This window comes from Amblyomma mixtum, chromosome 7 (genome assembly GCF_055824585.1).
Source record: "Amblyomma mixtum isolate Tamu chromosome 7, ASM5582458v1, whole genome shotgun sequence".
Lineage (NCBI taxonomy): Eukaryota > Metazoa > Arthropoda > Arachnida > Ixodida > Ixodidae > Amblyomma > Amblyomma mixtum.
This window is the reverse complement of record NC_143018.1, coordinates 48,642,845-48,667,494: the sequence shown is the minus strand read 5'-3', so window position 1 is coordinate 48,667,494 and position 24,650 is coordinate 48,642,845. Positions and strand designations below refer to the sequence as shown.

General features: G+C 45.0%; 1 protein-coding gene across 2 annotated transcripts; it reads right to left on the bottom strand.

Moving 5' to 3' along the window:
* Positions 1 to 945: 945 nt before the first annotated feature.
* LOC149336002 (uncharacterized) lies at positions 946 to 8,810 on the bottom strand. Of its 2 annotated transcripts, XM_089554634.1 has the most exons (6): positions 8,607 to 8,810; positions 8,072 to 8,217; positions 5,776 to 5,862; positions 3,826 to 3,864; positions 2,689 to 2,739; positions 946 to 1,066 (listed from the first exon to the last, which is right to left on the bottom strand). In XM_089554634.1, exons 1-6 carry the CDS (start codon positions 8,677 to 8,679, stop codon positions 1,040 to 1,042), a joined length of 423 nt encoding a protein of 140 aa, XP_089410760.1. In that variant the 5' UTR covers positions 8,680 to 8,810; the 3' UTR covers positions 946 to 1,039. The 2 variants fall into 2 exon arrangements, with proteins under 2 accessions (XP_089410760.1, XP_089410759.1); XM_089554633.1 differs by lacking the exon at positions 946 to 1,066 and having other exon boundaries at positions 2,590 to 2,739.
* Positions 8,811 to 24,650: the final 15,840 nt, after the last annotated feature.

The following is a 24,650-nucleotide window of genomic DNA, read 5'->3' as shown; positions in this document are numbered from 1 at the left end:
TGCGTTCAGTGCGGAAAACAAAGGGCGCGCTGGTTTACGGTGCGTTCGTAGTCATTGTTTCGGGCTGCATATGATTGGTTTGGTTTATGGAGGTTTAACGTCCCAAAGCGACTGAGGCTATGAGGGACGCCGTAGTGGAGGGCTCCGGGAATTTCGACCACCTGGGGTTCTTTAACGTGCACTGACATCGCACAGTACACGGGCCTCTAGAATTTCGCCTCCATCGAAATTCAGCCGCCGTGGCCGGCATCGAACCCGCGTCTTTTGAGTCAGCAGCCGAGCACCATAACCACTTTTTTCTCCGGCCCAACAGACGAAATGTCCGACCAACGTCTAGGGAAGCTGCATAGTGTTTCGGGTTACATATGACTTCTGGGAAACAGATCACGCAATTTTCGGCACTGAATGCGGCGAGGTGGCCGCTGGCACTTTGAGTTCCTACCTACCGCACTGTTATCGCTCCGTCATATAGTCACCACCAGCGAACGCGGCTAACGTTCCAGGGACAGTAATGCTTTTGCATACCCACACGTAAGCAGTCTTAAGTGTCTCTGCTGAATGTTTTTTCCATATTTCGAGCGCTTTTTTTTACGTGTCAAAAGTGTTGTATAATACACATAAGATAAAATGTGATTAACGAGGCGTTTAACCAGAACCTCTACAATCTGCAACTGCAATTTTCGCCGGAAGCGCAATAACTAAAATTTATTTTTTTTTGTTTTGAATTCAATTGAACAAAATCAAAAAGTATTCAAACAGGCTGCACGCAGTGGTCAGCACGGTTCAGGTGTCCACCGAGATATATGAGGTAGATACTGCGGGATTTCCTTTCCTCAAAAATCAATTTGCCAATTTATTCACTTCAGCTATATCGACGTTTTTTTTGCTTTTGTGTGTGTTCTGTGCATGTCTGAAAAAGATTGAAGCCCGCAGACTACCAATACTCTTCAAATGAGCCTTTATTTGTCTTTAATCGTTGTGCTACTTGAATTTCATCCTCGACGCGACAAAAAATTAATGTTGATGATCAAAGTCAGGATCACGTCAGCTTGTCTCGGGCACATTTCTAAAAAGAGAAAAGATATTTCATACAACAAATAACAATCTTCAAGGAAATAAATTGCGAATAGAGACGCCGTCAAAGTCGCGAAAAGTAAGTTTTTGGGGCTTCTTTTCGAAATTTTATAGTTTAACTGTATGTGGACACTTTGCATGCGAGCAGGACAAGGCTGCGTAATTGTGGATATGTGCATGCAAGTCCGCAGTGTGCATCGACGCAACATTCGCAGTCCGAACAATTCACATGAGTTTCGGCAAGGAAAGTAATTTCACAACAACGCCTATGGGGAAGAGCCCTCCTTTTCTTAAAAACGAAAGCGTGCCGTAACCAAAAAAGAAAAAAAACCTACTCGTCTTCTAAGCAAACTGAAAAAAATTGCCGCTCTTACAGTGTAGCGCTCCAGACAAGGTTTACTTTGATAAATACAGACTGTGGCGTCGAAATGTTTACTGTCCTTATACTAAATAACGAATTTTTTTCGGCTACGAGGTTTTGTGAGCAATAAAATGAAACAGTTTAACAGGGTCTTCAGGCCAAGTAAGAATCGGCAAGCGGAATGCAAGGGCTGTTGGGCTTCACGACAGCTTTAATGGACAGTTATTAGCAGTTTTCAGGCAAGCGGCGCAATATAAAGAAAGGTGACTATAAATTTGCTACAAAATCTGAAAAACGATGTGCTGTCGGACGGTAATAAAAGAATTGGTCCAACAGAAACTCGAACGCATTAAGTGAACGATAATTTCGGAAAGCTTTACCCTCGTCCCCACAGCCTCTTACCCTTTCTTGGTTTCGAATTCTAGAACCGCTGAAGTCATATGGCTTACTGGATCTTAAAGTGTGCTCTATATGAATTCTTTAATTTCTTTACAGACTAAAATTACCCAGAGGCTGCGAGACGGAGGAATCACAGGATACGAAATGTCAAGTAAATTCAGCTTTCTACGCTTTGCGGTACTTCAGTCGTCTATCCTAGAGTTGGTAAATTACGTCGGCACGTAACCGCGTGAATAGTATTGATAAAGCGTGAAACTTCAGCGTCTGAACATAAATAAGGTTAACTGCTGTCATATTAGAGGGGAATAAAATAATCCTGAATGGAATAATACTTCGGAACGGGACCAAAATAAACCTGTCCAAGCCGCTAAAATTCACCACGGGCTTCCTCAGCACAGTGCCAGCGCTGTAACAGAGACTGCTGCTGGAGCTGAGCTTAGAAAGATGCATAAAGCAGAACTTATCAGAACCAGAGCGCTAGACGGCGGCGCCATCTTTTGCAAGTTTTCAGATGAATGACCCGTTGACGTCAGTGAGTGCATGGCTGAACGGTGACGTAATAGTCCTTGCCACTGTATAATGATGCGATTAAAGATTATGAAAATTTTGCCTGTCATTCATAGTCCATGCAATTTGCATACGCAGCCTTTCCAAAAACATGCGTCTGCCACCGCGCTCTAACCATGGCCAATTCACTCTGAAAACTTTTGCAGTAAGTGGGAAATCCATTGCTGAATCCCCTGAAGCTGTAAAATGAAGCGCGTTTTTTATCTTCGAACCAATTCTCAATAATGGCGCTGTTGAATAGACAAACAAAACCAGAAACAAGGCTTTTTAACTCCGACCGTACTTACCAAAGAAGAATCAATGAGCGCGATGTCTTCGTTCGTGAGGTCCAAGTTCTCCTGTCCATTTAAAGATAAACAATTATATTGTAGAGTTCATGTTACGAATTGCTATTTAAAAATGCTCTGAGCTTATTTCTACTCTTTAACTCGACAACTAACCAATTGGTAAAAGTTGCATTTAATAAATTGGCGCGCTGAATGATGTTCGTTTCAGGGGTGGATCATCTTCATCATTAGCCTGACTGCGCCCACTGCAAGACAAAGACCTCTCGCATATCTCTCCAATTAACCCTGTCTTGTAACTGCTGCGGCCATCCTATCTTCGCAAACTTCTTAATCTCAACCACCCCACTTAGCTTTGTGCCACCCCCTGCCACACTTCCCTTCCCTTGGACAATCTGTTATCGTGCCTTCGCATTACATGCCCTGCCCAAGCCCACTTCTTGCCCTTGATTTCGAATAGGATGCCATTAACCCGTGTATGATCCCTGACGGACTCTGACCTCTGGTAGACTCGCCTGCTAGCCCGAAAGACGCGACACGTGTTCGATCCCGGTGGCGGTAGTCGAATTTCAATGGAGAAGAAATTCTAGAGGCCCGTGTACTGTGCGATGTCAGTGCATTTTAAACAACCCCAGATGGTGGAAATTTCCGGAGCCCTTCACTACGGCGTCCTTCATAGGCTGAGTTACTTTGGAACGTTAAACCCCCTTAAATAAACAAACAGTATCACAACAATCGCTTGGCTGCTGAAACCGGCAAAGAATGGCATGCGAAGTTATAGATTTAGTTACATACCACGCACACATAGCTGACGATTTAATGATGTTATTTAAGTTCAGTTTACAAATCTTTTGCGCATCATTCCGAAGAAGGAACACATGAGAGAGCTACGAATTAATATGTAGCGCAGTCAACGAAGTCACTGTAGTTTTCAAGAGGGCTCCTGAATGGCACTTCTCGCTGAGCTTCTCTTTTTTTATTAGCAGGCCATAGCAGTTTTTCTGTAGACAATAGTAAACAATTGGGCCAAAGAGCATTTGTTCCGTTAAGCATAATGTTTAGATCTCTGGATGCTACTGGTAGCTATCCTAGCGCCCCAGACCATGCTACATTCGGTGAGGGAAATTGGGAAAATCTTACCTTGCTTATCCTAATCGGATCCAGAACGCAGAACACGACCTGAAAGCGAACGTGTAAGTGCTTTAGCACTAAAGTCTCAGTGAAGTCGTCGTCATTAAATTGCCTTACCGGTCCCACTGCCTTCTCAGCACAGTGTTCTGCTCACAGGGAAGCATAGCTCGTGGTTATAAACCTTGTGTGCTCCAAGCATTCTCCACTCCACGTATTGTTCGCCAGTCAATTGTCGAGTGCGATATCACCGAATCCACATCTTCGGCTTCCTCTCTTTTACATCTCGTTCTTCACCTCAAGGTGAGGCACAGCTTACCTTGTTCCGCATAATTTGGGAATGAATTCTCCGTGGCTAAAACCTCTCTCCATCGAGTTCATCATTATACCTAGTGCTTCACTTAAGTGCCTGCAATTTTTAAAAATGAGCTTTTCGAGGTAGTGCAGCGGTTTTTTCGCTGCAGAATTGTCAGCGGTGTAGCGCATCAGAATATAGCTGACGTGCTGATTAGTTGGCTGGTTACCTAGCACTGAAGAGTTAACTTCTTAACTGTTACTGTTAGTATACTTGGTTACTGATAGGTTCGCAGCCCACCATAAGTAATATGCATATCAGCTTTTAGAATTTTCAACAAGCAGTCATTTCCGGCGCTATCGCCCAAGATTTTTTGCCTGCATCCCGCCAAAATATACGCACTTTCGAAAAGCTTGCACACACAGCATCCCTGTACTGCACGTAACTCGCCGAGTTGGCCAAAATTAGTTGGGCAAGAGTGCCGAGGCCAACTGCGTTGTCGAAATTCCAAAAACTGATTCGCAGATTACTTACGGTGGTCTACACGTCTCTCAATAAATAAGGAGACTAAAAGTAATAGTTCAAATTTAACTACTCAGTATTAGTTAACCAGACTACTAGCTAGCAGGTCCTACCTGTATTTTGGTACGCTGCATCGCTGACAATGCTATGGCGAAAAAAGCGCACTTCTAGCCCAAAAAGCGTATTTTTGAAAAATTCAGAACATCTCAGGTGACACATCCAGTATACCTCACCACTTATTCCGGGAAAAGCGTCTGGACGACTCCAGCGCCACTAGACTTCTGATAGAGGGCTCTGAAAAGCAGCTACTGTACTTCGAAGTGTCCCAAGGCTGGAACAGCTTTTGAATAAATTTTTCTGAAGAGTATCCGTTGCCCCCGTATGTGCGATAGAATCCGAATTTTTGGAAATATTGTCTCCTCAGGTGAAGCTAAAGTAACGGGAAAAAGCTGGAAGATCTTTTCAGTACGTTTAGAATTTTCTTTCTATCCTCCTTGAAGAGAGCGATTGAATAAATATTCCAAAAATCACATGTCTTGCTCGCACCCATCATTTGCCAATTCATGTGCAACAAATCTGTGCATCAATACCTACAGATGGGTTTGTTGAATACAGAGAATAAACGTATTGTCTCAGTCAGGCCACGCTCGACAGAAGTTGAGAATAGCTGAGCTTCAAAGTTTGTTCAAGGGTGTAAACTTGGCCATGTCGGTAACGGTTATTCACTGCATGAGGGTAGCGCCTATGGAGCGTTGTTCTTTGTCCTTCGTCTTGGATTCGCGCTACCTCTCATGCGATGAAAGTTTGTTTCCTTTATTTAGCGGTGTTAAATTTGACCTCCGGGTGTACTGCAACGTTCATACATAAACGAAATAGATTCATTTCTTTATTCTCTAGTGTGGGTTAACATCCACGCTTGACTGAAATAAACTGGCGTAGGCAGAAGTTGTTGGTCACGTGATTGAAACGAGACACAAACCTGAGCTTTGCGGCTGCGTTTGTGCTACGCAAAACAGTAAGGAAATGTTGATGATGCGTGTTTTTCTTGAAGATCGACAATCACATCTTTGGAGTTACACTCCCAAGCACTCTGGACCTAAATCTTTGATTAAATAGTTGGCTGCTTCTGTTGCGCAATAACTCACGGCGTTTGCGTCCCACTGGAAGTTGTTTCGCCCGCTGAGCCGTTCGGAGAGGCACCAAACGATGAAGGGGAGTATCCGACGCATCCGCTGCGTGTAAGGTCCGAGAGCAGAAATAAATTTTCCACTGCATATAATCTAGAGCGATATCGGTCACGTGATTTCAAATGCACTCACTGCGTGCCGTAAGAGTTGTCCTGCGACACTGTCCCGCGAGTAGTAAAACTTATGACCAACACCCACTGAGCACAAGAAGCTAAAAAGTATCACAGGTTAGTGGGAAGCCGGCAAAAAAGATTTTAAAGAGACCGCTTGTGGCTGCTACTTCACCGACGACAACAACCGTCGCATTGCTTCAGATGTATTAACATACCTTCAGGTAGATGCGAACCAGACGTAATTCACGGCCCTTTACAAAATACTGAGTACCAAATCCGCACTGTGCGGTTAGTTTCAAATTTTATTGGTTTTTGGAAGTGAAGCGAAATGTTGATACGCAGCCGTTTCACATAAAAAAAAAATCGGTTAAGGAAACATTTTGCCTTCTTCAGCCCATATCGATAGGCCTTAGTGGTAAAGTAAAAGAACTAACATTTGGTTATGACCAGCCTGTACTACTCAGAAGAATAAAATTCGATAGATTTGAAAGATTTAAGCAAAAAATAAAAAGATGCGAGAAAAGCATGCAGCGGCACGTAATATATTGTCAATTCATACGCGGCACAAGTCAAGAAACAAATGCCGGCGTCAAAAAACAAAGGACAGCCTACGTCATCAATTACAAAACAAAACGCGTACTACTGCACATGTGAGGAATGAAATGGGCTTTTAGGGGGCGGTAATATTGACAGACATATGTTACGCGGTTAAAATATGCTTGTAATTCAAGAACTGGGCAGTTCTTACTCATTAACATGATGAAACTTGTAGATTTTAGCAGCAGCATTTTTTTTTCAAATTCGCATCACTGGGGCTAATTAAAACTAGCCAAGCATTCAGTTTAGGTTTGCGGCACTATAATCACACGAAATTTTCCGCTTCAGCCATTTAAATGTTAGGGTAAGTTTTTATGTTAAATTATTTCAAGCGAAAGAGAGGCCGTGCTGCTTACTAACGACGACAACGGAGTGTAACTGTCAACATAAATTACAGCTCGTTACACATATAACCTAGACGCGGAAAAAGACTGCGGATACTCTGCCTATTGACCCTTTAACTGTTTATAGCTTGGCTGAATGCACGAGCGTTTTAGACACTGCTGCGCATTCGTAGTAAGATGCCTGCGTAAACCCTACCAATCAGACTGCTGCCCTCACAGCTGAGTGGAAATACGATGGCACCCAGTAGTAAATTTTATAAGGGCTATACTTGCGGTCTAAAACCTGATGCGCTAATGCAACGGACGTAACTTTTGTAGACAAACTCACACCATCGTCGGACCGATTCATATTTTACTGCGGACAGCACTTTCCTCTTCCAGCCAATGAAAGTGTGTCATTCCTATTAATTCAGCGGAGTATGAAATTGCAAAGTTCTCCCTCGGCTCCTATCTAGCCACCTGTTAAAGAATCGTGCAGGAAAAACAGTGCTCTGAGTGCTCTTCTTACACCTTTCCGAGCCGCCATTGTCGCACTATGGCTATGATGCTCGGCTGTTGACTCGAAAGACACGGGTTCCATCCCCACCGCGGCGGTCGAATTTCGATGGAGGCGAAATTATGGAGGCCCGCCTGCTGTGGCTTGTCAGTGCACGTTAAAGAACCCCAGGTGGTCGAAATTTCCGGAGCCCTTCACTATTTCATCCCTCATAACCAGAGTTTCTTTGGGACGTTAAACCTCCCATAAACCAAGCCAGAGTTCTTGTCAGGTGGAAAAATAGGCGGCAAGTTTTTAACGCTGTCCTCTGAGGTTATCTTTAAATTGAATTTAAACACGCATCAGGGTCAAGGCAGAGATGCGCAGTGAACAAAGAAATATTAAAAATGCATCCTGTGCGCCTACAAAATTCTTGTCGGCATTCAAGGCAGCATCCTGAATTAGAAAATAGACTTTGATCTGCGCGAACTAAAAGCAGGTTTGCTCAGGTCGAAGCCATCGCTCCATAGCCTATTTAGAACAATTTTCCCACACTTTCTTTATCTTTCTTTTCTGCAGCAAAGGCGCTCGAATTAGGCGCCTCTTTCTACAATACAATTTCGGTTGTTCACTTCGGAAGCCCGCACCACTAGGCCAACACAGGCTGCATTTTCGGAACTGTGCGAAACCGTTATACAGGCGCTAAAGGGTCTGGATCGGAGTACCTCGACGAAGTGTTCGCTTTTGAGTCCCGCAGCAACATCGACGCATTCTCCGTACTTTGCCCAGAACTGCGTGAGGACTTCACGCTGTTTCGCGCTTTCCACAAGGTCTTTGATGGAGTTTTCGACAGCATGTCCTACGCTTCCGGCTGCAAACAAGGAGACACGATGGGTCAAATTACGTTTCCCGTATGTCCTCCATTAGGACATACATGCCAAATAAATAAACTTTTTCTGCCAAGGCCGTTACGTCTAAGTTGCCCCTTTGTAGTGTCCTGAGGTTAAATTGACGTAGAAAATATTGAAAATGATGAAGCAAGTGAGTACAAACAAAAAAACTTCGAACGGGCGTAGTTCGTTTAGTAAATCTAAGTGAGACAAGCTTATGCACAAGTGTGTCCGAATTTACGAAAAAACGTGGAACTCTTGTCATAACAAAATGGACATTACTAGATGTGAACCCTGAGCAAAAAAAATTCTAAATTACATATGTATTCTGATTTTTATCAATGCCAGCTAATCTGCACAATGTCCTTACCTGAGATCCTCGTTTGGCACTTGTTCGTAAAAAGGCAACCCAGGAGGCCTAGGTAAAAGGCTGGCGTGTGCATAGTTCTGTATGCGATCCACTTAAACTAGTCTGCTTAAGTTAGTAGCACCTTTAGTATAATCTCAAGAGACGATGCCAACTCGCAAAGCATAGTTATATACCCAGTGAGGAGGTCGGGAAAATAAGCGCCATGTCCCGAACTCGTCACCTTCGCCTTCGCGGCGAACTGCTCGTAGTGCACACAGAGACTTCGTCCACTGGTTTGATTGCTCACGACTGTTAGTCAGCAGCGCAAAAACAGGGCCCTCGCTGCGTGTGCCGCCCGGACGTAAGGGGGCGTGTCAGTCCATCCGCAGACGCGTTATGGATTGCAACATGCAATTAAGTCATCACCTGCTCTGACGAATGTTAAGGCTATAGGACAATGCGTCGTGTCTGGAATGAACGGCCGACTTGAAGAGCCATACACCGAATTGACAGGCTAATCAAGTCGGTTGTCGGTAGATCGAACAGCTGTGTTTGCTCAGCTGTGTGTGGGTTTTGGACTCCATCGTGGTTTGTGTGATAGACACAGGCTAATTACCTGCACAGAGGTGCCACTACCTTCAGGCACGTACACGCCGTCTGGACACACATTGGGAACAAAAGAACGCCAGTACAGTATGTACTCAGTGGGAGTGACCCCAAATCTTTGCTGGAAGGCTTAACAAAGCCAAGCCCGGACGACGTAGCGCGGTTCCTATTTGAGGCACGGAGCATCTCTCCGATTGGTCTCCAACCTCAGAGGGCTTGGAACTGAAAACTGACTACATGAAACATTTTAAGGTGTGCATGATAACGCTATGAAACCTGCAGTACTGCTTAAGATTCTCGCAAGAGAGTTCCGCGTGACAAGAACTGTGGCATTTGGAGAAATAATGGCTGTAAAATGTTGAAGATGACGCGCTTTGCAAAGGTCCTGAATCTAATTCTCTCCTGGAAGTGCAGCAGCAAGCGTATAACAATAGCAACTATTCTCCGTACTGTTGTCCGTACTATTCGCTCTATGCGATTAAGCTCCATGGAATTCATTAGACATGTCGTGTGACGCAACTTCTGCGAAGCTCAGAAAAAAAAAATAGGCAATGCAAAATAAACACAACAGAGTGTGCTACAGTGGGCGTGGACGTGTTGCATAACTTATGCAACTACTGCCATTCTTGCATATTTTAGAATTTTTTGGTCATGCATATCGCGTAAATTAGTTGCCCGCATCGCTGGCGCTTAAAGCCCCATGATAAACAAGAAAGGCATTCGAAGTAACAAAAAACAGACTGCATTGTTCCATCTCCTTTAAAACTTAATTAATGCTTCCGATGGCCTTGAACAGAATGGCAGCGACACTTTAATAAAATACAATGTGAATGCTGGTTTCAACAACAATGAATTATGTGCGTCGATTTTAGGTAAACGACTACTGAACTGAGCACCGTGATAAGCTGCTATTGTTTGACGTTGTTGGTTAAAATCTGCCGCAAGGGACGAGAGGGAGTGCGTTCTAAACAGGGTGCCTAAAACAATAAATAGGTTTATGGTTTAGGGGGAGTGGGGTGGTTTAACGTCGCAAAAGCGACTGAGGCTATGAGGGACGCCGCAATAAAGGGCTCCGGAAATTTGGGTGATCGCACAATACACGGGCCTCTAGCATTTCGCCTCCATCGAAATTCAGCCGCAGAGGCCGAGATCGAATCACAGTACCATGACCTGACAAGCGCTGTATGTGCAATCAAGTAGAGTTTTTCGCATCATGATCGTGGCAGCCAAGCACGTCCGAGACATCCCTGAAATCGGCGGGGACGTCGAGTTTCGTGCACTCGATCAATTTTCGCTGTTTCACGCGGGAGCTTGTCTTCTTTTAACGGGACTGGCCGCTATGGTGCAACTGCACCACTTCTTTGTCTAAACAAGAGATAGTACCAGCCTTCTTAGTACCAGTACCAGCCATCGGCCGTTTTTTTCTGATCGGGCTAGACAGCATTTGGGAAAACTAGAATGATGTACCGTCACTGTTAATCAGTTCTCTCGACGAAATCTCCTTCCTGCGAAATTATTGCTTAACTGGGGGAAGTGTACGAAGAGGCTTACTTCAGACTGGAGTGGTATTCCCTCTTAGTGGAGTTCGCAGCCTTATCTTTCGTCTTGTGCTCTGTTATGTCTTTTTTAGATTACTTTCGTGGCGGTTTCTAAAACGTTTGTAAAGAGTTCTTGTAAAGAGAACATATTTTTCAGCGTAATAAATAACATGTTTATAAAAAGCGGTTCTGCGGACTAAGGGTAGCCTGTAAGCCTCGCAATCTGCAGGTCCTTGGTTTACCTTCTCGCGCCCTCAGAAGAAAAGTTGTTTTTTGTTCTCTGCTCTAGACTTAACTATTTTATGGTTGCTGCTGACGTCATGCAAGAGCGTTGCCACGTTATCGAGGAATCTTGTGCCATAGACGCCGTCGGACGACGGACGTGGGCTTTTGTGCTGATGGGACATAGAAGGCTTCCCCCTTAAAACGTTTGCTTAAGTGTAATCACCAGAAAAGGGGTAACTGATGAATTGGCCAGCCCCTTTGCAACTGGCACGGGCGTAGGAAGTGCTTAAAAGTTGCTGTTTGGCTGTGATATCGGCCAGTAGCTGCGGTAATATGGACTTAATTTTTTCGCTGTCATCCGCGCTGTGACTGGTCTCTCTGCGATCACCATATACATAGCTTTAGGTCTACCGTCATCACTGTGACATTCCTAGAATCAGCGGCTATTGGCTGCATCCGTGTCTACTCAGTACGTCTATGCACACTTTCGGTAAAAATACAGCCTACGTGTACCTCACCATTGCGTCCTAGCGACGGAGAACCAATGGCGGTGCATAAAATGCTCTCATTGGTGTCATGGATTTTTTTCCTTCTCGCTTTATTGGTCGCAGGTCTCGCACCTTGGTGAGTAGGAACCTTTTTCTCTGGTTTTTGAATTTCTGCATTAAATGCTACGGAGATAACGCGTAAAACATGGAAAGCGCGCTGGAAGGCCTGAATTGTCGAATGTGTGCGTTGTTGTTGCCTCTAAACGAATGGTACATACACACGGTGGCCGATTACGTTATGGTCGTCGAGGTCGCAGAAACAACCACTTTACGTCTTCGCAAATGTACGCAGGTGTTAGAAATGTCTTAACCGTTATCATTTAAGAACAAAGAACGAATAAACTTCATCTGAAGGATTTTTGAACCGAATCAATCACAAAAGTAGAAGAAAGAGATGCAAGACCACAGGTGCGCCTGCCTGACTAGCAGATTGAATTTCAGAGCTGCACATCGCCAGCAGTCCAAACTACACCCTACTACCTTCTGTGAACCAGTTTTGATGCATCTTGAGCCTTGTACTTGGGTGTACGGCGAGCAGCGTATCCTGTAAACAGAAAAGAGCAAAGAGAGAACAACTTGACCTTCAGCGCACACCCTTTCATGAAAGGATGTGCGTTGTCATTAAGGTGTCATTAAAGCGTTGTCATTAAGGTGGGATGGAGGTATACGTGAGAGTGGGGCAGAACGCGTCACAAATCTTTAAATTATCGCCTGATTTTATTATTTGCAGGTACAACAAAGAGAAAAATCAATAGAGCTAAGCTTAGAGGGTCAGCGAATTATTCGGCGAAAAAAAGTGGAATTTCCGGCAGGTAAAGTCGATCTATCTCATGCATGCAACGAGGACGGTGGTGCTTGCACAAACATATTTAGAAATATTTTATGCACGCGACGAGCCAAAATGACTTCCAAAAAGCTACTTGGCTTTGATTTTCTATTTCGCGCGCGTTTAGCTACTTGGGTTGTACTATTTGTTTCGAGCACGTTTAGGTACTTGATTAGCCTCTGTGTTTCGAACTCATTTGGCCACAGGGCATCGCCGCTTTATGAGTCAGAACCACCGCTTGCGGTGCGGTCTTGGACGTTTATCTCTGGTATCAACACGATATAGACTTATCTTAATTATACAGTAACTCCAAATATGTACAAACACAGATCAGTTTGTCAACTGTTGGCGTAATGAGCGTGACTCGATCCAGCTAGAGTAATTCCGATAAGGCCTCTCAACATTAGAGGTTCATTTAATTAGCCGGATCTTTGTTTCATTACAAGCTGCCTCCCTATAGCAAGCATTTGGTGTTTAAAAAAAACAAGAAGAAAAGCTGGCCACAATCCTGGGCCCTCTTATTTGGTTCATGCGCCGAGATGAAAGAATGCAGAAATTTCCCATAAAATTGGGGTGACAGACGCATGCGCTCACAGCTCCGGAGGCGTGTGGAAAACGAAAACAGCGTGGCGCACAAAGTGACAGCTGTCAAGCGGTGAAAGATGGACGACCTGGCCACAATTTAGAGGCCCTTCTCGAGTGGAACAACTGGCGGACGGCTCGTTTTACCACAGCGTAGAGAGTGGCTCGTCATATTCGTTAGCCAGCCGCTTCAGGGAATATTGCTTCTGCACAGGAGGCAGCGTTAGCTTTACTTTTCCCAACTGGTGGACGAAAGCATCATAGTAGCCAAAAAAAGGAGTGTGTCGATTTTGTAGACGCGAATCCCTGCAAGCAGTACACTTTCGGCATTTGTTTAAACCGAGCACTGCCCCAAATGTTTACTTTCTCTCATATTTCTGCTCGTTCGAACTGGTTTGTCTGTGTACCTAGCCTAGGCTGCTCAGAGCTTGTTTCTGTCTCATATTCACGTTCCTAGTTAGCTGTGTCCGTGCTAAACTAATGAGATTTGAAGTGAAACATTATCTTTTGTAGGTTTATCACAGTTCTACAGAAAGTGCCCATCTGCCTTTTCATCATATTTTTTATCTCTGCTGAAGACAGTCGACATTATCAGCGTCCCCTCTAGAAGCATATAAATTACGTTTCTAGAGTATCGCCTCCGTCATCGCACTTTCTTTTTCAGTGGTATAACAAAGGCTATCTTTTATTTTTCAGGTAACATTTTTCTTTAAGAAGGAGAAATGATGTTAAAAAAATGGAAGCACTTCGCGGAGAAAACTCCTTACCAGCAGCGCAACGAAATATGGTCGCAGTCACAGGCATTGGGGCAGTATTGATTCTTGTTACGTGAAAAAAAGGTTTAAAAAAGAATAACGCAAATTTTTGTCAGTACATATCTTGCAGATAAGTTTTTAAGGCCTGCGCATTCACTAAAAGCGTCTTTATTGAACTTCGAACGTTGAAGTGTCGTGGCAACCACTTCAATCTTTATTGACATTTTTCTACGGTATCACTGTTTAGGTGTATGGTACTATTATGTAGTAGTGATATGCTCTTTGTTCGTTATTTTCTTGTGCTTGGTTTAGGTGAGCCGGATTTTGCATTGTTTATTCGGGGTTGTTTTCTTCATATTTTCTGCATATTCATGTACATCGAAGATTGCTTCACTGTAATAAATACCATATTTAAGAAAAAATGCGTCGCGGCGAAGTGCAGCGTCCCCGTCTCGCACGCCGGCGGCCAGTGTTCTATTACCACCTAGACCCGAATTTTCTTTTATTTTCTTAGGATTGACAGCACCAGCGGACACTTATGCGGAAAGCCTCTGTCTACAACTTCCGTCCATGCTATTCATGAGGCAAGAAAGCTTTTCGCCTCAATATCTTGTAGTGCTTTTGAGATGCATAGCAGCCGTTTATTTCTTCTAGATTGTATCCTTTCCTTCTACCGTAACCGCATCGCCCACTGTCTGATATTCCACACGGTAGCAGAAATGACAAAAACGACGCAGAAGAGTACCTTCACAGATAGAGCTACTGCTGCCTTTAATTCGTTTTTGCGTGTTTTCAAAAACGCATCTAAACTCGGGCCGTGGTGGAGTAGTGCAAATTTTTACACAGCGTATGGTACTTCATAGAGCCAAGCCGAACTCTTCGTTAGTTCAGTGTATTGTAAACACTGACGTAGCTATGTACGCGGTGTTTTTACCATTGCTTGAGACATCGAGAGAAAACCATTTTATTGTTGTTTTGAAGTCCATGTCTCGTCTGCGTCTGCAGCTTATACCGGTCTAAACTGACAGGCAAGGCTTGCTCGAATACGCAATAGGCATATTTTAGCAGCCAGAGGAGACTTTGTATGCTCCGTGAAAAGCCAAACTTGCCCTCGAACGTAGCCCATATCTAGTAAGTTATTCGTCTCGAAACACTTGTTTCTACCGTCCAAAGATGCAGCCTGTTTAGACGGTGCATCCCAGCAGGCGAAGTTCTCAAAGTCCACGTCTTGATTTATTGAGTAGAGGCACGCAGATTTTTTTTCTGACTATTATATTGGCTGCGTGCGCACTGAGTCTTCAATACCTCCTATATAAAGAGAAAGCAGGGAACGGTGTGTGGAAGTGTGTCTAGACACGTTGGACATTTTTCATTCATTCTGACACGGGCCTGAATCACTTTCTTGCCTCCTTTTTGTGCGCGTTCACTCATAGTTTACCCGAACACGTGCTCTCTTTGCGTTGAAAGTTAGTGGCTGCATTTTAGGCATACTGAATACCCTCGTTACTATGGAAAAAGAAAGCTTTCGCACCGAGCATTACGTGAAAGAAAGGGTAACGCTCATGTGAAACAAATCATTCGAAGTTACGCAAGCGCAATTAGGTGCATTTTGTGTGCCTTTGTATCTCCTGTCGGGCCGGTATTTTTCTCTATGGCCTCTTTATGAGCGGTGTGGATGCAACTCGCTTTTTGTGCTATAAGAGTGTATAGAACGCTCGTGAGAGCGGCGATGATGATGATGAAAACATTTATTGAAAGCCACAATGCCTTAGTTGAAGGGAAGGCTGATCGGGTCCCTAGTCCGGGACGCCGTTGGTAAAAGCCGCTGCCCGTGCTCTGGCGATGAGTGCGAGTATCCAGATTTATGCTAAATGCGGCAAGAAATAAACAAAAAAAGAGGGAAAGCCCACAGCCACCGATGAACGATATAAAGCGAACACGTCGAAAAACTGGCCGTTTTTTTTTCTCCTAATCGGTTACGGGTACTCGAACGCACCGAGTTCCTGCAACAAACAAGAGTCCCCGTAATCCCATCTTGTAGGTTTTTCGTTCCAAGCGCTTTTAACATAATCGCGTTTCGTGATATTTTTGGACAACTGCTGAAAGAGAAAGTTACTTCCATTCGAAGAAAAAAATATGCCCCTTACTGCCTGCCGTTGATATATTTCAATTCACATGGTTGAATATTTACACTTTTTCCAGAATTGAAACCAGAAACAGGAATCATCAGTAACGGATAACCGCCTTTGAAGGAGTGGCGCCTAATGTCATTTGTTGGAAGCAATAGCGAAAGATCATGACTTCAGAATTAACGTCGGCCCTTCTTTGGATCGAAGAACTCGATCTAGGGCCCCACATTGCCATCGTCCTCATATAATTGTAAAATTTTCACATATCTTGATTTGTCGGGCTCTGTATAAGGCGACATCAAAAATTTCTAGACAAGTTTGGTGACACGCCAACAGAGGGCAGCGCAAGGCTTCATGCAGTCACGGGAAGCGACGACCTTCTTAAGTCAGCGCGCCAAAGGACAACGTCCTTTGTTTACCGGGAGCTATGCAACTCTTCCTATTTCGACCATGAATGCACATAGAGTTCGAATTACAAACGCTTGGCCCCCCCCCCCTCCACCCCCCACCCCCCCACCGAGACCCGCGTCACCGTTGGTGAGGCGAGTAGTGAGGTTTCCAGTGGTTCCGAGTTTCTTCAGTCCGACCGGGCTCCGCCACACATGTTCCAAGTGAAGAGGGCATTACACAACAGACACAAGGTTACGCGCACTCCATGAGTAAACAGGAATTGTTTCTACGAGTTTCTAGGTCTAGGAGTTTCTAGTTTCTAGGAGTTTTGCGGGCGTGATTCTGTTGCACCGGCTCTGGCGCCATCTTTGAGCGAGCGGCTGCACTTTATGCGCCCGCGCGGGAAGCACGTGCGCAAGCACGTGCGTGTGCTTTTATGTTCGGCGCCCGGTTACGCCGACAGCGACGGCGATGGTGAGGGAAGTCGCTCAACAACCGAACGGGCGTTGAAGAGCTGCGCTCTACAACCACATGCACTGAACAACCTCTTTAGAAGCCAAAACAGTGGTCAGTACCAGAGTCAGTTTAACTCTCTTTTGCTTGTGATTTTTCTTCCGTGGAGGAAGAAGTTGATTAGAGGGCAGTACGCAAGTGCACCAATACTTTCTGCTGGTCGGGTTGGTTGATTTTGCTACAGGGAATGCATGTAGCGGGAAAGAGGAGAGGAGGGCAGATGAACGGGACAAACGCTACTATCAACTAATTATCGACAAATAAAGAAACTATGAGGCACTTTGGCAGCCTTAAGTGCGCTTGGCGAAAGCCTTAGTCGCGGTACTTCTACTTCCAATGACTGCCCATGTTTGTTCGTACAGCCTCCCTGGCTTTGCTGCCTGGAGACGCGTTCAGCCGTCGCTGACGCATGCGTTCGTTGCTCTTTCGCCTTTTCGTGTTCAGAGAGTCGCGCTTCCTCTGCTGAGCCGAACGACCTTGCGCAGAACCGCTGCACCGCTTGGGAGCCATCCTCCTCCACTAGCTGCCGCACACCGACTGAGGACGGAGCAGCGCTCCACGTCGCTGCGCCGACAGCTCCACCTGTCGACGAAGATGACGGCATCTTTTGGCAGCTGCGCTCGTCATTATTGCGCTCGTCACATTGGTGTTGTTGTAGAAAAGTAATTGAAAAGTTTTGCAAAGGTGACTTTTCCGGCACCATAACCGAAGCCTCTACACCTTGCAGCTGATAGCGACACTGAGATTGAAATGGTGAACATGAATAACAAATTGAGGGCTGAATAACTCAATAAAAAACCAAATTTTAAACACATGAATGTAAGCTGAAAACAGCAAAGTATTTTTTGTTTTCGCTGTTTTCAAGATTGATAATCTGGGACAAGTCGGTAGAGAGGCAGGAGATAGGAGAGGCAGGATGGTATAAGGTTAAAAAGTTCTATCCGAAACACCGTACCTAACTGGAGAGATGGACGTTCATCTTTTGAAGGACATGGAGGATCACAACATACGCAGTCAGTTCCAAAGCGACTTTTATGGGGGCTTTGTTTTCTGCTTGGAATAGGCGCATATGGTGCCCATAATTCAATTAAAGGGGCTCTGAAACTGCTTCCAAGGAGAGCACATCAACTCGCTCAATTACTGCATTGTGTTGTCATGAACACCTGAGCCAAATAGTACACTCTTACACCCAACAGAGAACCCACAATCATGCGCGAAAGTTGGCGAGCCCTTCCCGGCGACTTTTTCATGCTCGCACCCTCCTCCGTCACTCGCAGCTGCGTATACAAGTTGAGAGATGGCTTTTGGAAAGATTCTTAGAGACGTCAGCCAGATACCATGGTCGCGGCCAATAAGCGGCGTAGCTCCGGCGGATCAGAAAGCTTCGCCCCTGGAGGGGTGGCTGTCGGTGGAGCTCCGACCTTCCAGTGTACAAAATGTGACGAGAAAAGAGGGAAAGCCGCGAAGACGCGGAAATTCAAATTCCGACTACATATAACTCCGCTTCTAAAAAGCGCTTTAAAGAATTTCACGCTGGACAATATTTGCGAAGCGGCATGCTTGAACATCCTGGGGATACCGAAACTTTATTAGAGCCTTTTCGAGAGCCCCTTTAATGGTTATCTCCGATTTGAATTGCTATTATTAAGCAGCGCCTCCAAAGCAAACTATCTGAGAAGAATACAGTTAAAAAAATGCTGACGTGCGGAGGGAAGATCTTCACCATGCAGTAACTCGGCTGATCCTACTTGTGCTTCATGAAATGATTCTAATGAACTTCATTATGTGAGGAACATTGCAGATCTAGTGCAGTGATGCACCGAGAGCGCAAGAATGTTCAACCTTGGACCCGGGAACTTTAGCTTGACGCTGACTCTAATGTGCGTCCACGTGAATTTATTGCTTCCTGAACCATCACTTATTACTGCCACCATATTCCCTCTGTACTCATATAGTTGTAGAATAGAACTCAATGCTATCTTTATTAGAATTCATCTTGGTGCGGCATCATTCTTTGCATATGTTGCAGCTGGTTGCTTCCGACTTAAACATAGGGTAGTCTGCTATAGCTTGCCTGAGTAAACATAGAGAGCTCTCCATAGTTGACAAAGCCATGGAATTGGTAAGAAGCTGTAATGAAGTGGCCCATAACCTCGAGCTTGAGCCATAGGTGTGATGCTACCCTTGAGCAGCTACACGAGACTGTTAGAGCTGAGAAAGAGAGCGATCTTCATATCAGACAGCGTCTTATAACATATCGGGTTCCTCAGCCTCAGAACAAGGCAGGCCATGAGCCACTTTGTTCTGTGCTTATATACACACACACGGTGACTTTCCTGCTTGCTGCATGAGTGCGGCACGAATCGCCATCTTCTGAGGAGCCGGTAAGTCCTGGACAGTGTCGTCTATAAAAGCCGTGAGAGCATTTTTGAGCATAACACACAGTCGACTTATTTCTATCTTGAGTTCGCGTGCGGCAGTAGCATGAATCAGGCTACTTCCTAAGCCCATTGGCTGCTAGAGGCAGAATCTGCCTGAACTGCTTTGTCAAAGCATTTGTCTTTAATATCCTTGTCATGCTGACCCACATGGCTTATAATCCTCTGCCAAAATCTGTCAGAACAGTACAATACTTGTGCTACATAGTTTCAGTGCTCTTTGCAGAGTTTTTGTAACCACTGGCAATACTGCGGGTACATCAAAAACATAATTTAGGTTGTGGACCAATTGTCCTATCGCTTCCCCGGTTTTCGGCCAGCGCACCGGCAAATCGACAAGCGATACTTGTAGCAGTTTTCCACTCCCTGGAGCGATGCTTTTTGTTGCAATGCTTTTGAGAATGGCGCAGACATCTGTGCTCATTCTTGCATCACACAAAACGACTTCTCGAGAGTCCACAGGTTCGTCTTCCAGAACCACAATTGCCAGTTTCGAGGCAGTCGCAGCGATGTTCTATTGTCGATGATGTTCGAAACGTCAATGGCCTGCCAGTCTCCTGGGAGATTTTGCGGCTCTTTTTGATGCGTCTGACAAGCGACAAGCTTTGTACGCCTCGAAATTTGTTCCGTCTTCTTCATTGATCGCCGCTTTTTGGATGCGGAAGACAGGTAACTGGGCAAGTTTGGGAATTTTGCCGGAACATACCGATTTTCGACAAGTGCATTTTTTCCCGCGAAAGTTGTTTGTGAGCGCAATTTTTTCGCATGTCGTAGCACTGCACCTGAACAATCAACAAAGTCTTTAATTGCAACTAGGCGCCAATTTTACTAATTAAATTGTTGATTAGTAAAACGTTTTCAACCAGATTACTACATAAAACGATTCTCCGGTTTTCTGGTGTCCCGCAACACTGATAATACTATCCCGCAAAAGCCATACTCTTACTCCAAAAACCTTATTTTTGAAAATTACTCAGTGTTCCCTGAAACACATTCACGTCGGCAAGTTTCTAGTTTTGTGCTATTTATTCTCAAAAACGCACCACATTCATTTTCTATGGTAGTCGTAATTATCAGATTCAAGAGCAGGACAAACCTTCAATGCAAAATTTTGCTACGCATTGGAACAGCAAAAAATTCCGATCAGTATGCTCATAATGATCTCTTACTATATTCTATACTTACTTTACAATTAGTCAGATCTTTAAGGGAAGATTTGACCAACACAGCTCCAGCTTCGAGTTATTGATCAATTCGCTCTAGCTCTACCATAAGCTTCCCGTCCTGGCTAGCTCAATTGGTAGAGCGACTGCTCCGGTGAAGCGGTGGTCCCGGGTTCCAACGCCGGACCAGGACGAATTTTTCTTAAACTGCGTTGCTTCTGAGAAAGCTGTTTAGCTTTCGTTTGTAGCCGTATGGCTGCGTTCGGGTGGACGTCATTGAGTAATTACTCCCTTATTACTTTACAATTAATATGACAGAAGCCAACAGCCACAGAAACCAAGGGGCACAGGGGATTTTTTTAAAATTTATTTATTTAATTTGTGGTGTTGATCAATTAGAATATTACTGAATGTGTTATCGCTTAATGCTAATTGATTAGAAAAGCAGAAGAAAAAACAACCACATGCCGCCGGTGGGATCCGAACCCACGACCTCCGAATAGTCATGTACAAAAAAGGTGGATTTGATGCCACCCTCCTGCAGTGCCCACGAACCCAAGTTGATCAGCAAAAAATCGCCCTTGATGATGTGCTTATACCTTTTTTACTATGTTTGCGGCTGGAAATGGGAGTTTGTCTGCGTGAGGAATAGCTCTAGCTCACCTCTCAAGAAGCTGGGGGTCATACAGCGGAGCAAAATGTGCGAAAAAGTGCCCGTCTTGTCGTCTTTTCCTTATTTCCATATCCTGCATTTCTAAATAGTGTATATTCGAGCCCTACCCCTATCCTTTCTTACTATCGCTCAGCCCTTTCTTTCCCTCTCCCTGTCCCTTTATTCCCGCTAGACATAGCTCAGGTGCTTCAGGTTTTCATGGTAGATGCCGCGGCTGTCAACATCTTTTCCTTCATTGTGATTTAAATTATTTTTGTTACCTAATAGCAATAAACAATAACTGTGTGACATTTTTATTGCCCTTAGTGCTGCGGGAGAGACCTATCCTAGGGGCTCAATCTACTCTGTCCCTCGGCCTATAGCGCTGCATTCCTTAATCATGCTTCTTTTTCATTTGCTAGTATAACCAGGGACGAAAACCTCCCACGAAGCAGGTCGACATACTGTCTGAACGTCAACGTGTTTGAAGTTGAAACGCAAAACAGGTAGCAGGGGGCGTCTGTTTGCGGCACAAAGCGGCTGCCCCGTCGGAGCAGGTCGTGGAATTCGAGTACGTTGTCGCAGCGTTGAAAACCTTTGCTTTTCACTCTGCCGGGGTGAACGGCCGACATTTAAAGATCGGAATGAACTGGACCCGCGTTCACAGTTGGGAAATCAAAAGAAAACAAAGGTAGAGCGGCAAAAACAACAACGTAAAGGAAAAACCTTGGCAACGGGAAAAGCACAGCCACTTGCTCACACCGTGCAAACGTGGCCGCAGCGCTCTCACACTGCCTAGGAGCGAGTCACGCCCTGCTCAGGCGGCACAGTTTAGAAATTTAAGTATGCAATCTATTAACGTCGGTACGTACGGCGCGTATGCCTTATCCTCAATCTTGTCGAAGCTGCTTCAAGAAAATGATTTTTAAACTACTCCAGTCACAGAGCTGAGGCATATAGCAGCATGAGTTTATTATCTGCTTCTTCAATTCATTCAGTTTTCCACATTTGGTATCATGTGTCTAATGCGGCGCCTGTAGCCTTGGTACGATATTTCGGAAATACGAATAGCTCTCTTATTAAGGCGAAAGCCTTTCTTGGCTCATGAGTGGCGTTGACGGAAGTTGCAGACAGAGGCTGTCCACAAAAGTGTCCGCACGATCTGGGAATGATAATTCGTACGGTGATTAATATAATAAGAAAAGGAAATCGGGGTCATGGTAGCAATCAAACCGGTTCGCCGACGTGTGAGGCAGGGACGCTGCCGCTCCGCCACGACTTTTTGAAGGTGAATAACGGCACGTCTAGTGAACGTACAGGCTTAAAAATTTATCTTCGAAATATGTACTGAATCCTACATGAGTAATTATCAGCATGTTAATTGTTAAATTAGTTTTTGAGGAAAGGAAATGGCACAGTATCTGTCTCACATATCTCGCTGGACACCTGAACCGCGCCGTAAGGGAAGGGAGGAGTGTGGGAGTGAAAGAAGAAGGAGAGAAAGAGGTGCCGTAGTCGAGGTCTCCGGGATAATTTTGACCACCTGGGGATGTTTATCATGCACTGACATCGCACGGTACATGGGCGCCTTTTGCGTTTCGCCTCCATCGAAACGCGGCCGCCTTAACCACTGAGCCACCGCGACGGATTGCATGAAATTACAGATATCGCAATAAAGCGAGTACCAAATTTCCATCGTTTCTGGTAAGTTCCTTCTATGCTTGGCGTGCAGTCATAGCGCCATCATGCGGCACCCACTGAAGCCTCCCCCCCCCCCTGAAATGTACGGCGCTGTCCCAGCAGATGGCGCAGGAGGTGGACCGCGCACAGCTTTCGCATTTACGCACGTTAGGAGACTTAAGTGCACCTCATAATGTTTAATTGGCTACAGGCTAGTCTAAAGCATTTTTCTACAGGCAGTCTATGGACAGTCTATTGACAGTCTAAAATGGTTTTTGTAAGGATGGAAAGCGCATTGGTCATAGCGAGCGACGACGAGGGGAAGGGAATGATGGGTCGCTACAGACGCTGGGTGGATGTGTACGCATTCAGAGGCGAGGATAGCGGAGCGAAGCAGCTGAGGGGGGCACGCAGGTAGAGAAACATCAGTGGGGGGGAGGGGGGGACCAATGCGACGATAAGCATATAGTCATGGTGACAGAAGCGATGGCGACAGTAAATAAATTTAAACTACGTGCAACTCTCTTGACGGGATCACAGTGATTCTAAGACTCAGAGTCGGTACTTAAGACACTAAATGATAATTACACAAAGCAAGCTACGAAGCGAAAGTGGTAATACAACGTGTAAAATTCTCTTGGCAGGTGTACAATTGTGAGAGACAGCCCATCGGTCAAGGGATGGCAATGTTTTGGCAGTGCTTATCGCTTGCGACACCTGTGGGATATAAAGGGTCAGATTTCAACACTACCAAAATCTTGCATGCAGTCAAAGTCTATCCAGAAGCCATTCAAAAGAATATGGTTGCTAGGAGGCAGACAAGTCGTGTTTGGAACAACTTTATGAAAGCACCTTGAAAGCCATTTGTTTATGCTGTTTCACACGCCTAAAAACAAGTGTAATATTCAGTTAGATTGTTATTAAAGTTTTTATTTTTCGCAGTTAGAGAGCAGTCGGTATCTACAACACAAACAGAATTTGATCGCCTATCGAACTTGATCGATATCGAACCTGGTGAAAGAGAAACTGAACGCCACTCCACTACGGGTGATGAGGCGCCGGGGCTGCCAGAAACGTAGTAAACGAGCAGCGGTGCTGGATATGTAGCCCTTCGCATAATTTAAAATTGCAGATTTGGAATCGGAGATAATTTTTGTGTCAGATGTAGAAATGAGAGCAAGCGCGATGGCTGCCTCTTCTGCCTCTGTGGTCGAATTGGTAATGATTGAGCTGCAGGTTAGAAGCTTTGCATTATTGTCGGCTACCGCCAGGGCCATACAGGCAGGGTTGCCAGATCGCTCCGACCTCAGATAGCCAAATTGGCCTCCATAGTAGCCCAAACGTAGCCAAAAGCGAAATTTTTGCGTAGCCCAAAAGTAGCCAAAAATATTTGTGTTTGTGATGACATTTCTTAAGCTGACTGAAATAATTTTCGGCAAGAATATTTACATATTAGATTTCTTTCCCGCACATGTCTGAGGTGGTCCGCACGGCATGTTCTTTCCGTTGTTACGTTATGGTGGCTACCATAGTTACGTTTCGCCGCCGTGAAGTGCGCTAACCCGTACGGCTAACCAGGAGCGCCAACCAGGTCCTGAAGATATGGCCGCAGTTCCACTTTGCAGGCGCGGCCGTAGGCCATATCACCTGAGGCGGATGACGACAGCGTCTGCACGCGGAAAAGAACGGCGGCGCTATATAACGGAATCGCAGCTCTAGTTTAGGAATATTTCACCTTTTAAATGTTCGCTCGCACATTAGGCACATCGACAGTGAAAATGCCTTGCTGTATGCTTACGCAGGCTCACATTTCAATTTTATGCATTAAAGGGGTAGAGACATCAAATTCCAAGGTTGTACAAAAGACTGCCATACGTTTCCTTTGTATGCGAGGACCATAAGAGCGAAGTATGAAATTTAAGGGAGGTCTAGAACATATTTTAATTTCATTTTAAAGTTTGTGAAAATGCTCACTCTTGAAGTCTGAGCCATCGCTAGTGCATCAGTGTGACGTAGGAAC